The sequence below is a fragment of the Coffea arabica genome, chromosome 7e, assembly GCF_036785885.1.
Source record: "Coffea arabica cultivar ET-39 chromosome 7e, Coffea Arabica ET-39 HiFi, whole genome shotgun sequence".
Lineage (NCBI taxonomy): Eukaryota > Viridiplantae > Streptophyta > Magnoliopsida > Gentianales > Rubiaceae > Coffea > Coffea arabica.
Window position 1 is genome coordinate 18909149 of NC_092323.1, and position 14739 is coordinate 18923887.

Genomic DNA, 14739 nt, shown 5'->3' on the forward strand with positions numbered 1-14739 from the left:
GTATCATCAATCGTATTGCCAATCCCAAGATTATCCTCATCAGAGAAGAATCCATCATCAACTTTAGCAACGTGTGCCTTGGATTTTGTAGTTTGTGCATCAAGTATAACTCCATCAACACCTTCCTTAACCCATGAAACATTACTATCCTCAGAATTATTGTTATTAACATATTGCCAAGCAGAATGCTCATCCTGGATATCTTCACATATGTTAATTTCTGGATCAATAATGAAAAGATCTCGAGGGGTCATCTTGACAACTATATTCCATTCAGGTTCCAATGCATCCCAAACATACCAAGTTTGCTGTGCTTGAGAGGCAAGGATGAAAGGCTCATCATTCTTCGTGTTTTGCTTGTACAATATATGATCAAAGTTAACAAGTGTGAAGTTGTGTTCATCTTGTTTCATTCCAGTGACATTATCAACCCAATCACACTTGAACATCACATATTTAATGTCATTTGAGTATCTCAACTCAACAATATCCACTAAGACCCCATAGTATTCTAAAATTCCAGATATAGGGTTCTTATCCTTTGTACTAGCGAAACTATTGGCACTAGCATTCACAAATACACCACTATTTTGAGTTTGCCTTCTCATCTCACTCTTCTTAGTATGGAAACGAAAACCATTAACAATATAACCAGAATAGCTTTTTGCCCATTTATCAGGACCAGCAGCCAAATAAGCAATTTCTTTATAATAATCATGGCAACTATTAGATTTTTCCAAATCTTCAACCTACAAGTTTTGAACAAAAACTGTTATTGTATGTTAACTCTAGAGAATATTAAATATATGAAAATGAAGCTCAATTAAATTCATTACTGAATTTAAAACTTACATGCTTCTTAAACCACTTGTAAAATGTTTCACTATGAATTTTCTCCCTTTCATAGTTTGACATGCTTGGTTTTTCCAGTTTTAGCAAATGCTTATGCTCCCTACATTAGTCATTAAATACTTTAATGAAAGCAATAATTCATGAGTTTTTTATTAAGTTTGATAAACTGTGAACTTACCTGCGAAAAGGATCAACAGTTTCAAGATTTCCAAGAACATAACGATGAGCTTGAACCCAAGAAACATCATCTAAATAGATGACCTCTTATTTTCCTAAGGGACGGCCAATCTGTCTATTTAAATATTCACCTTCATAGTTCCTAGGTGGGCGATTCAACTTTGATTCAATATTGTCCAAGTACATGGAACAGAATGTCATACATTCTTCCGCCAAGTAGCCCTCTGCTATTGAACCTTCAGGGTGACTTCGACTCCGTACATAATTTTTCAAAGTACATAGATATCTATGCATAGAATTTATATTAATATCGGTGGTGATTTTTCAATGTACATAGATTAAGTTGATAATCTTTTACCTCTCAATGGGATACATAGACCGAAATTGAAATGGTCCACCAAGTTTCGCCTCTTCAGGCAAGTGAACAAGCAAATGCTTCATGATATTGAAAAATGGAGGTGGAAACATCTTCTCAAGTTCACAAAGGGCCAGTGGAGTACGGTCCTCCAAAGTTTCACAATCAACTACAGTAAGCACTTTCGAGTATAATTGCCTAAATATATCTTGTAACTCAATGATAATTCTGCAAACATGTTTAGGTAATATTCTTCTCACAGCAATGGATAACAATTGTTGCATTAATATGTGACAATCATGACTCTTTAACCCAGAGATTTGTCGTTCTTTAATATTCACACACCTCGAAATGTTTGATGCATAACCATCAGGGACCTTGACAGTTTTTAGCACATTACAAAAAATTTCTTTTTCATCTTTGCTCATTGTGAAGCATGCAGGTGGAAGAAACACTTTGTCACCCTTAGATTGTGGGTGAAGTGCCTTTCTTATCCCCATTTCTTTTAGATCATATCAAGCATTAATGTCATCATTTGTCTTGCCCATCCCCAACAGTGTCCACAAGAGATTCTCCAAGAAATTCTTCTCAATATGCATTATATCCAGATTATGTGGAAGCAAATTATCCACCCAATACGGTAACTGAAAGAATATATTCAATCTTTTCCAATTATACCTACATATGGGACTTTGTTCAGAGTCATTATTATCTTTAGTCCTCCTTTTCCTTTTCTTAGCTGAAGAAACTGGTTGATCCTTTCCAAATTCATTTCTAAAATCTCTTAGTTGTTCTAAAATCTCAAACCCATATAATTGAACAGGTCTAGAATGTTTCTCAATTGTCCCATCAAACTGTGCTCGATTTAAACGATAAGGATGATCAATAGCTAGAAATCGACGATGACCCAAATAGCAATATTTTTTGCTATGCATCAACCATTGACTTTGAACATCTTTATTACAACAAGGGCATGCATACTTCCCTTTGGTACTCCAACCAGATAGATTTCCATAAGCTGGAAAATCATTGATAGTCCAAAGTAGTGCAGCACGTAAGTAAAACATTTGCTTACTAGCTGCATCATAAGTAGGCACCCCTGGATCCCAAAACTTATTCCATTCATCAATTACTGGTTGAAGATATATGTGAATATCATTACCTGGAGCTTTAGGCCCATCAATTAGCAAACACAACATAAATGATGTTTGCTTCATGCACATCCATGAGGGTAAATTATATGGCACTAAAATCACTAGCCAGGTGCTGTTTTTATTGTTCATTGCTTTGAATGGGTTAAATCCATCTGCTGCAAGTCCAAGACGAACATTGCGAGGATCACTAGCAAAACTTGGGTGCCGGTCATTAAAATGCTTCCAAGCTAAAGAGTCTGCCAGATGCCTCAATTTTCCATCCTTGATGCTTTCAGGTTCCAACTTAGAATTCTATATTAACTCAACTGGATGGATAATCAATCGAGACTTCAAAATTTACTGATGACTGAATATTGGTATGGCTAAGGCAAACGACTGGAGATGGATATAGGTATTATAGCAAAATTATCATGATAAGAAAGCTTTCAAAGTTTCCAAACGATAATCAAGCACTAGCATGTGCAGTAATATAACTCACAAGCAACTAGCAACATATTGGTCAAACAGCCACTAAAGATCAAATCATAACCAAAATGACGCATAAGGAAGGACAATAAAGATGTGGTGTTATTAGAACAACATCTTAGCTTCTAACAAAAAATAAAAAGTAGTCACTGAAGCGAAACGGCATATGCATATATACGATGCGGCATATCCAAAGCAGGTAAGAGAAGAGGATAAAAAAGCAAGCAAATTAAGTATGAGACCAGATAGCCCCAGAAATTTAGAAGGAGACAAACAAAGGAATGTCAAAGAGCAATTTAATCAGCAATATCGATAGCAAATACCACAAGTTAAAATGAGTAAAGTGAAAATATCACAAAGAAATTGAGCTTAATTACCTTGCCTTTGAACCAGAAGAGCTCATAGAATTGTTGATTGAGTTGTCTCAAAGCTACAATTGGTTTATCGATAGAGAACCAAATCCAACCGAGGATATCCAATTTATTCACCTTTCAAAAAACGACCTAAAACTGAAAGAAAATTCGGTTTGATATTTCTATTGCAGATATAAAACTAAGAAACAAACACAAAAATTAATTGACCAGGAATTAGGAACCGAAGGTATTTCTACTGCATCATTAGAAATCAAAGGGAATTGAGAGATGAGAGAGAGAGAGAGAGAGAGAGAGAGAGAGAGGTGGAATTAGGTTGTTTGCTTTCAGACTTTGGAAAGGATCAGATTTTTGCGTATTTAGGTATTTAGGTGTTTAGTTATCTTTAAAACATCGTTTTTCCCCCCTTTTTTGGGCTTTATTTTCTTTTCTTTTATGGGTTTTTATCAAAACTATGTCATTTTTATGCAAAAATTATGAACCGCTGGGAAATTTGCAGCACAAATTGAAATTTACTGCTTATTTGCCGCACTTTCTCCTTGTGCCGCAGCAAAAGCGTTGCAAAAAGCCCATTTTCTTGTAGTGGCGCATTTACGTTGTTTCAGGCAATTTGGAGATTCCAATTGGGTTGACCTAGAACATGGCTGTATATATAGCAAATCAGTGAACGGATTGCTGAACTTGATGTGCAAAAAGATGATGAAATAGCCAAGTTATAATTGAAAAACAAGAACCTCCGATTAAAAAACTTGTGCTGCTATTGATGAAGAATATGGAGATCTTTTTACTTCTATTAGTTTTGCTCATGATTTGATTGTAATGGATTTCAAAGTTTGAGGTGTAATGTATCACAAAATTGAAGGTTAGGTGTAAAGTGAGAATCAGACATAAGTTAGAAGGTACAAATATTCATTTGCAACGTGTGGTATACACAGGCTTTTTTTTGTCCACGCTAGTATCACTTACGTGGCCAACCATTGGACTGAGATGGGAGGAATTTGAGAGCATAGGGTGCATTTTTATCTACAATTGTAGTTTAGGAAGTTAGGGATACAAAGTTATATTAGTTCACAAGCATATTAGAGTCTGCACAATGTTTCTAAACTTTAAAATAGAACATTTTAATCTCTAAATTTTAAAATTTATTGCACTTTGCTCCTCAAAGTATAGGATTTGTCTCATTTTAATTTCTAAAGTATAAAACCCATCCCTCCACAATCGCTAAGGTATAAAATTTGTTCCACTTAAGTATAAAATATGTCTCACTTCCATCAACGACTTTACTTAAGTGGGACAAATTTCATATCTTACAAACTAATGTGTCAAATTTGAAATTTAGGGATTAAAATGGGAATAAGAACTTTGTTTAAGGTTGCAAAGTGAAATTAAACCAACGTTTAGAGACTACTATTTATTTATTTATTTATTTTTAGTGACTACTATGAGTCATAGCTTTGAAAATTAGTTCAATTTTAACTTTAAACAACAAAATCATGACTTTTTGATAGTGAAGCTTTGGAAACTGTTTTAATAGTTTTGCCCACTAAAGCTCAATAATGCGAAGACCTCTAAAAGAAAAAGATAAGAATCCAAGTCAAGTAGACCACAATGATTCCGTATTGATACGGCAGACACACGTCCACAACTTTTACTAAAGACCAAAGCAATAACAAACCTAATTCCCCTCTTCATCTTTATATATATATATATGTATGCTCAAGTAGTTTTGTTTATATAAGCACCACAATTTCCCCCATAGAAGCCAAGCTTCAAGAATCTCCCACATCAATTTCACATCTTAGGGGCCAAAAAAGCATCAAATTGAATGCAAGAGGTAAAGAAGATGAAGGTGAAGAAAGGATTTCTTGCGGTTGAAGTGGGATTGGAAGATGAAGGCAACAAGGGATTTCAACGTTTTGTAATTCCAATATCATATCTCTACCATCCTCTTTTTCAGAGGCTTCTTGATAAAGCTCATGAAGTGTATGGCTACCAAGTAAATGGTCCTCTTAGGCTTCCATGTTCAGTGGATGACTTTCTTTATCTTCAAAGGCAGGTTGAGAGAGAAACAAATAAGCATCATCACCATCAGCAAAGCCACCACCACCACTATCACCACCTCCTTTCTTCTCTTCCTTTTCACTAGATCTCTTGTTGAATTATCCATGTAAAAAAATTTGTCTGGCCTTTTTTTTTTTCTGTGGAGATAGGATGGTATAGGAGAAGGGACATACTTTTATGCTGGTGCCCTTGTATCTTCAAGAAAGGAGATATTATGTACTATTGAGCTATCTATAGAGAAAGAAATATTGAAATAATGTCTATTTTGGAGGCTGTCTAATTCAAATAAAGTCTATTTTGGGGGCTTTCTAATTAAATATTTTAGCTAGCAGCAATGTGTTTTGGTTTAATTTTTTTTTTTGTAAGAAAAAATAATTTTTTCAGAGAAGAGGGCAGGATAATTGTCTTGTTATTTTAATTTATTCTTATTTCTCTGCAACTGACACTAATATCAAAGAAAATTTTGTTACTGGTGGCCATTTGCCAAAAGTGATTATGGTGTATTTAGCGTATAGTCCCTTAATTGGCACATTGTTTCTCAAGTTAGCCAAACAAAAACACTTTCTTTCAGGTATATCACTTGTTAGGAAATTCTATGTCAATTGTACCCCTAAAATAGCTATCAACATAAATACGCAGTTTGAATAGTAACGCTTTGAATTAGTCCAAAATTACAAAGATATATATCCCTGTAGTATTGACGAGATTAAGACGATCTCCCCACTTATTTGGTTCAAATATCTTCTTTTTTTTTTTCTGGTTAGTGATTGGAGAAACTTGGTGTAGTTGAAGATGGTAAGGGGTGCGACATCAGAAACAGAAGTTTGAGGGTTAAAATAGAATTTCATAAAAAAAAATGCATTAATTATTTGTATCTTAGTATTTTTAATCTTTTACAAAAATTTGGAAGTCAAACAAGTTCAAATACATGGTAATTAGGGATAATATCTTAACTCTTCTAACCATGCAATATGTTTATTACAGTAGTTAAGTTGAAATAATTTACAGTACATCATCCTCGGTCTATATAAATGGGATCTAAGGTTGTTGATTCCTAGTCTTTGTATTTAATTGTAAATTCATCAAATTTGAGGGGTCAATGTAAAGTATGTTGTAGTTTTTTGCATAGAAAATTATATATAGAATACAAACCATGCATAATTCCCTTCTCCAATTGGTACTGTTTATTGATTCTTTTAAGTCTCTGCACTTCATTGTGAATCAATCAAATTTGTAGGGTCCATATTAAATGTGTCTCACTTTAGATTAGATTTTTTGTGCTAAAAAATAATAAAATTCAAGACAACCAAGCATATTCCCTTCTTCATTTTGTTCTTTTATTTACTAGTCAAACCTCTCTCTCTCTCTCAAGTGCTTGTAAGTACAAAACACAGTAGCAAATTAGGCAAAATTATAGGAGGGCAAGGTTCTTTAAATGTGCTTAACAAAAATGGAATAATGTTAGAGATAACATAATTAACAAGCAAAGAGATAAGTGCCATATCTTAATTGCAGTTGCACATCTAATCAAATAGTGCTAATTACTTTCTAAGTGAATTTTATGCTAGCCTGCTCATCTCCCAGTATCTTCATTTTGTAGCCTTTATACTTTGAGATGAAAACAAAACAATTTAGAACCCAAATAAAAAGCCCATAACAAAACAATTAAATTTTGCCAAAGTTAATTGGATAACTTAAGAGCTGACTTTGGAGTATTTCAAGTTGTCTATGGCATAATTTTTTCACTGAGCTATAAGAAATCAATTAATGCATGTATATTTATTTTTGATTACATTAAGGGACAAGGGGCTGCAACCGTCCCCAACGGTTTTGGCCATTTTCAACAACGCATAACTTTGGTTGCACACAGCATAACTTTGTTTGCACAACGTGTAACTTTAGTACAAAATTTTGTGGGTCCCACATACGGTGTGAAAATCGATGCACAACTTGTGATCTGAACCGCACAATTTGTTGAGCCCAAATCATGGCCATTAACAGCTCTGCCCCGTTTTCCATTATAAGATATAGAATAACTCAAATAAGGGAATAATTAGCCCATAATGATCGCCACTAATCGTAATATATTCTCAGGCTATATTTAACAGTACAGCACATATTATATGCCTCTTTCCACCTCAGCCATTAATTTGGATGGGGTAAATTTTTAGTTTAGTGACAAATGACAATGCCACAACAATTATTCTAATAACAGATCGAATTTCTTTTAAAATGATAAATATGTCGTTTATAGGACCAGTCATTCACCAGCAGAGGGCATAATTGTTACTAGTGGAAATGGCACACCCTATGTGTGTACAAATCTAAAAGAAAAAAATATTTTAAAAGGAAAAATTATTAAAATTTTTAGTAGTTGTTGGAGGTTATTTTTTTTTTTTAGAAATATAGATGGAAGAATTGTGTTTTTCTTTTTCCTTTTTTGTTTGGATGGGAAGTTGTTGGTAGTTATTGTCTTATTGAGAGTTTTGTTAGGTTAGAAAAATGGGGATGTATGTATGTATTTGTGTGTATTTATTTTAGGAAGATGACGGTATCATTTTGCCCTTTATTTGGAGGGTAAAATAGAAATTATAAAAATGACACAAAAAGGTTTACATGAACCCTTCCTTTTTGCTTAGAAGAAACTTATTGTGATAGGAAAATAAATGCTTATCATTTGCCGAAATTTAAATCACATGTCCTCTGAAGTACTATCTTAAATAAATTTAGTTTTGGTTTCCATAGCACTCTTCATCTTAAATTTAGTTTTGGGTTCCACAGCACGAAGGCACTATTTGCTTTGAGGGAATAGGAAGGAAAGGAAAGAAAAAGAAATGGAGGGATAAGAATTTTGATGTATGAATTGGTTTGTGATGAGGGAAAGGAAAGGATAAAATTTAGTTATTTTTTGTTAATCTACTTTCCATCCAATAGTGGGTGGAAATGGAGGGATAAGACACCAAAATAAATAAAATTTTTAAATTTTTTTAAAAAAATTAATGTGTTTTAAATTAAGCTTTTAAATTATTGTGAATAAAAATGTAACTAACACATGATAATTTCCTTTCCCTTCTTCTTCTCTAATCCAAACAATATTGTTAATGTTTTCTTTCTTTTTTTTCCTATTTAATCCAAATAAGATTAAAAAAATTAATGTGTTTTAAATTAAGCTTTTAAATTATTGTGAATAAAAATGTAACTAACACATGATAATTTCCTTTCCCTTCTTCTTCTCTAATCCAAACAATATTGTTAATGTTTTCTTTCTTTTTCTTTCGTATTTAATCCAAATAAAAGATGAATGGAATCTACTTGCTTCTCCTCTCCTTTCCTTTCGTTTTCACTAGAGTCCTATCCTTTCTTTTCTTTTCTTTTCCTTCAATCCAAACAGTGCCTTAGTGTTTACAATCGCGGCCGAGTGAGCTCTCACAGGATGAGACATTTTAAAAATAGCTTTCAAAGAGTGATGATATTTTTCAAACCTCTTCCAAAAGAGTAAAAAATGTATTTGGCAAATGTAACATGTACTCAAAAAACATATTCACTGAATATAATATTTGATTTAAGCATTTATTTCTTAAAAAAAACACATTCAGCAAATTAAATGCAATACTTAAAAAACGCATTCACTAAATACATTTTTTTCATGTGGGCATTTTCTCCATCACTACCATGTTGGGTATAATCTACGGAACCTTTAGTGTTCTAAATTAGAATGCCAATTCTGCATCGTACAAAAGAAGCACAAAAAGTGATATACATCTTGTTGCTTTCAAATCTGACTCCACAAAATAATTTTCAATGAATGCTTTCCAATTCTAATTCGTATTAGTATTCCAAGGACTCTTACTCATGTCAATCTTGTTAACTTTTAAACGAGATAAGAAGGTTTTTTGAGACATAAAGTGAGATAAGGTTGATACACTATTGCCTCAAAGTTAAAGTGGAAGTTTTTGATGTGTAACTATTTCTAGTAAGTGGTCTCTTAATCACCTATTATTAGCCAATGGAAGTATCAGGACTTCTTTCTTTAAAAAAAAAAAAAAAAAATTTCAAGCATGGAGTAAGATTTAAGAAACAGGGAGAGATAGAGGGATTTGAATCCAAAATTTCTAATTCTGGAGGCACTTTCTTAAGTCCTCTCGACTTAGTATTACACTGGAGGAATGCAACTATGCACCCTAGTCTTGGTTTCTTGAATCCACACAAATTCAGGTATTTATTGGATGCACATATTTCTTGACCACAAAAAATGCTAAAGCTTTATCTTGTTTATAAACGAGTTGTGCATCTGCCTTAGGTAAGCTTGTTCGCGTTTGCTTTAGATTATACAAACTCTAGCTAAGGAAAGTGATCATAGGAAATAATAAGCATCAGCAAAAGATACTTTTTTGTAAAATTACAAATTTTAGCTTTTTTTTCCTATTAAAAAAAATCTATAATCTAAATACAAAAACAAACGAGAATATCAAAAAAAATTAATTGTTTAAACTTAGAATCTATAATCAATTAAAATAATCAATCAAAAACAAGCCCTTAATTACTATTTTCACAACTTAAGCCGGTTTATAAGCCCATACAATGAGATGTAGGGTTTGGTTTGAAAGAGGTCTTCTTCTTCTTCTTCTTCTTCCTGATTTTTTCCTCCTTTTCTTAATATTATGTAGGAAGCTTAAATCTGGACTAGCAAGTGATCGTGTAACCGTTAAATCTTGAAATGTTAATTAGAAGACTATTGACAATGAACACCTTTTCATACGGATGAAATTGCTTTCAAACAATGGGGTATCCCATTTTTGAGTTGTCCATTCGCTTTCCGATCCTATGAACCGCAAGAGTACCTTTATTTCAATCAAAGCCAACCCCAAAAGGCTATAAAAAAAAATTATTATAGGTGATTATAATAGACCAAAGTGATATCGGGTTATTTTTAACTTTCTAACTCGAAAATTGGAAATAGTACATCATTTTCTTTCTTAAATTTTGTTATTTTTGTTATTAACCATTAATCTTGCAAGTATCCAAGGGGATGGAATCGAGGGAGGGGGAGGAGCCCCCACCCCCATAAAGTTTTAAAAAATTGAGTTTTTATCTCTTATAACATTAGAAATACTCTTTATAAATTTAAAGTTTTGTCCCCGCAAAAATTTAAAATATTTTTTGTTATACATATAAGTTTACATATATTCAAATTTACCTTAAAGATAAATTTTTTTGGTTCCGTCTATGAACCAGTTATGATGGAAAACTCTTTGAACTAATCATAATCCTTCTCCTAATACACATTTTAACACATGGTATTTGTGCCTAACCAGTAGTAAGATACGTGGAAAAATAAAAGTATGCAATGTATGTACTATAACTCAAAGCAAGAAAAACTCAGAACTTAGGCAGTTGTGATCCAACCAACTACTCGGTCACTAGGGGGAGCTTTAAAGCTCTCCTTGGCTGTAGGTCAATTGATCGAATTCCTTCACCTGTATTCTTGTTTAGGATTTTTTGAAAATTTCATCAGCGGATGCAAAAACACTCTCTAGTTCAGTGACGGTTCAGTTCCTTTCGAATTTTTCATTGATCCCCTTGAGTTCACCTCTTTCTCTTAATATTGAATAGGAGTAGGTGTAAAATAGAATTTATCGTATTAAAAAAAAAGGCAGTTAAGATCCCATTATCGGTCGCGTCTGTAATTCAATTATTGTGGTGATCAAAAGGTGGGCGGCATGAAAGTAGTTTGAGCCAAGAAAAGTGCTCGGCGCCCGCCAAAGCCGTGTAGGAGTTATCTGCAAAAGTCGAGGAATCCCATGGTCCCTTCATTTTAGTGCTCTTTAATCATGAAAGGACAATTTGGATACAGACATCTAGAACCAAAATCCACCGGCAAAAATCCTTGAGTAAACTGCACAAATCTCCAACTTTTGCTCTTTCGGCTAGGTCAAAAGTCAGAACAAATCATTTCTGCCCAAGTCTTCTAGGAGAATATCAACCAGACAAAGCCACATGTCAAATTAGTCCAATGTTTGGTTTAAAGATTTTTGTGAGAAATTTTCAGTTCGTTTGGATTGCATTTTTTAGGGAGTTTTTGGAAAAAAAAAAATATTATTGTAGCACTTTTTTTAGGATGTGATGTATATGAGTTAAAAAAGTGATTCTGAAATACTACTATGGATTAAAACCTAATGCTTCGATGGATTATATTTTTATTGATTCTCAAATGCTTCTATGGATTTGCGAAGAACAATAGAAAAGCCGGTTGCATGGTATTCTTGTTGCTCTACAAGTAGAATGGTCCTGCAGAAATTTGTGTGAATTACACACTAAATGTACTTCAACTTGTACTGATAAGTTCCATTCTACATTTAGACTACCATCAATTTCTTTATCACTTGTCAGCCAGCATATAATCTGCCCAGTTTTGCACCCGAAGCTTCACGGAAATATCAGAATAGGCAACTCTAGTTGATTTTTGCCTACCAACTATAAGAACCCCATTTTTCAAAAAATAAATAAATAAATATATATATATATATATATATACCCCATAATTTCTGTAATTTCTGTCGGAACACCACGTGCATTTTCAAATAACAACACCATGCATTAATAAAAGAGTCCGGAGAGCGTCCTTAATAAATGAGCCAGCAATTATTAGAGTCTGGAGGGGTATTCCGGAATCATCCGGACTAATCCTTTTAGGCTGAGCAGAGCTCACCCCAAAAATGCCTAGTAACGGTAGCAAGTGGGTGTCGAACCTGAAATCTTGTTGTAAAGACAGACGGAACCAGCCGAGCTACCCACTAGGAGCAATTATTAGAAGGATTGGTGTCTACCAATTGATGACTATTTGGTCTAAATATAGCAAAAGATCCCTATACTAATAACATAGTATCTTAAGCCAAATTCGAGCATTCGTTCTTTCCCCAGTTTCAATGGAGCATTTCTTCTTCTTTTGTGGCTTCCTCCTCTTCATCATCATGGTAGCCAAATCTCTGATGAAATCCAAGCCTGCAAAACTGCCTCCAGGACCAAGAAAATTGCCTATCATAGGAAACATTCACCAGCTTCTTGGCTCCCAATCTCATCGAATCCTAGCAGACTTGGCCAAAAAATATGGACCTCTGATGCACCTACAGGTTGGCGAAGTTTCAACCATAGTTATATCTTCTGCCGAGGTAGCAGAAGGGGTTTTAAAGAAACATGACATCATTTTTGCTTCTAGAGCCTTTCTTCTTTCACCAAGAATACTCTTTTATGATTGTACTGATGTTGGCTTTTGTCCCTATGGAGAATACTCGAGACAACTGAGAAAGATTTGTGCAATAGAGCTTCTAAGCTCTCAACGTACCCGGACATTTCGATCAATTAGGGAAGCAGAGGCCTTAAACATGATCAAAGCAATCTCAAAAGAAGAGGGATTGGCTGTTGATTTTGGTAAAAAGATTTCAACAATGACACACAGCGTCATTGCCTTGGCTGCTTTTGGTAAAAGAAGCAAATACCATGACGATTTCATGTCGGCAATGGAGGCTGTTCTAAAGCTTATGGCAGGTTTCTGCTTACCAGACATGTACCCTTCTGTCAAAATTCTTGAAACAATCACTGGAAAGAGGCAAAAGCTGGAGAGGTTACACAAAAGGGTTGATCAACTACTGGAAAACATCCTCATTAGGCATAGAGTTAGAAAAGCGGAATCAGAATATGGAAGTGGAGAAGAAAAGGAGGATCTCGTGGATGTTCTGCTGAAAGTTCAGAAATCCGGAGAATTTGGAATTCCACTCACTGACGACAATCTCAAAGCAGTCATTTTCGTGAGTAAACCCATCATCTTTTTTCTTTCAGTAATTCTCACAAGGGAAACATTTTATCTTGAGTAATTAACATATACATTATTGTGCTTTCCAAGTTTTTAATCAACACATCAAGAGATTTCCAGAGCCAAAAAATGTAATGAATCATCCTGTTTTTCTTCAGGATGTGTTCGGTGGAGGGGGAGAGACATCGTCAACCACAACTGTATGGGCAATGGCTGAAATGATCAAGAATCCAGCAGTCATGAAAAAAGCACAAGCTGAAGCACGTGCAATTTACGGCAAAAGAGGAAATGTTGATGAATCGCAACTTCATGAACTGAAATACTTGCATGCGGTAATCAAAGAAACTCTGAGACTGCACCCTCCTGCTTCACTAATTCCTCCAAGGGAATCCGGTGAACAATGTGAAATTTTTGGATATGAAATACCCGCTAAATCTAGAGTCTATGTTAATCTTTGGGCAATTGGTCGAGATCCCGGTTACTGGACTGAACCTGAGAAGTTCATTCCAGAGAGGTTTCTTGATTCTAAAATTGATTTTAAGGGGTCAAACTTTAATTACATCCCATTTGGTGCTGGAAGAAGGATATGTCCTGGAATGTCATTTGCTTTGCCTATGATGGAGCTACCACTCGCACAATCGTTGTTCCACTTTGATTGGAAACTGCCTGGTAGATTGGAAAATGAAGAACTAGACATGACTGATATCTTTGGCTTGACAGTCGGACGAAAACATGATCTTATCTTGGTTCCAACTTCTTACCACCCTTCTTCTAAATACTAGCAATAATGCAATGCATGTGCTTTGTAAGTTCGCATGGAACTTCACTGTGCTTTTATTGTCCTTCATTGGTTTTGGTATGCTTTTGTTAGCATTAGTTTCTGTAACTTCTCTCTATGCATGTACAACATTTGTTGGCTTCTGTTGATGCCATTCAATGGAATTTGTCTAGTTTTATATGCCAAGGGCCATAATATGTTGGATCCTTAATCCAACATTGAACTTATATGTGAATAATTATGTGTTGCAAATTGTCAATTAAGGTTAACCCCAATTTAAATGATCAATTATAGTGTGGGTTTAATGTATCTAATAGGGTGTGGGCCTTTAATGTGTAGAGACTTAAGGGCTCCTATTTCTACGATGGGCTGAAATAGGGTTCCAAAGGGTAACAAGAATGTTACCTATAAATAGGGTCATGGTCTTCAGGTCACACGTATTCTTATTTGTCGTATTTTCTTGTTGCATCATTTTCTTTCTTAAATTTTGTTATTTTGTTATTAACCATTAATCTTGCAAGCATCCAAGGGGATGGAATCGAGGGAGGGGGAGGGGCCCCCACCCCCACAAAGTTTTAAAAAATTGAGTTTTTATCTCTTATAAAATTAGAAATACTCTTTATAAATTTAAAGTTTTGTCCCCGCAAAAATTTAAAATATTTTTTGTTATACATATAAGTTTACATATATTCAAATTCACCTTAAAGATAAATTTG

The 14739-nt window shown here is 34.2% G+C and overlaps 1 protein-coding gene across 1 annotated transcript; it reads left to right on the plus strand.

Annotated features, from left to right (window-relative positions):
- The first annotated feature begins 12251 nt into the window (after positions 1-12251).
- LOC113702263 (tabersonine 16-hydroxylase 2-like) lies at positions 12252-14203 on the plus strand. The gene is made up of 2 exons (XM_027223380.2): positions 12252-13240; positions 13404-14203. The coding sequence occupies exons 1-2, from the start codon at positions 12362-12364 to the stop codon at positions 14025-14027; spliced, it is 1503 nt and encodes a 500-aa protein (XP_027079181.2). The 5' UTR covers positions 12252-12361; the 3' UTR covers positions 14028-14203.
- Positions 14204-14739: the final 536 nt, after the last annotated feature.

Excerpts from the sequence above, each read along its gene's own strand:
- LOC113702263 (XM_027223380.2), top strand. The coding sequence starts at position 12,362 with ATGGAGCATTTCTTCTTCTTTTGTGGCTTCCTCCTCTTCATCATCATG. Across the intron at positions 13,241-13,403 it reads ATCTCAAAGCAGTCATTTTC|GATGTGTTCGGTGGAGGGGG; the intron begins GTGAGTAAACCC and ends GTTTTTCTTCAG.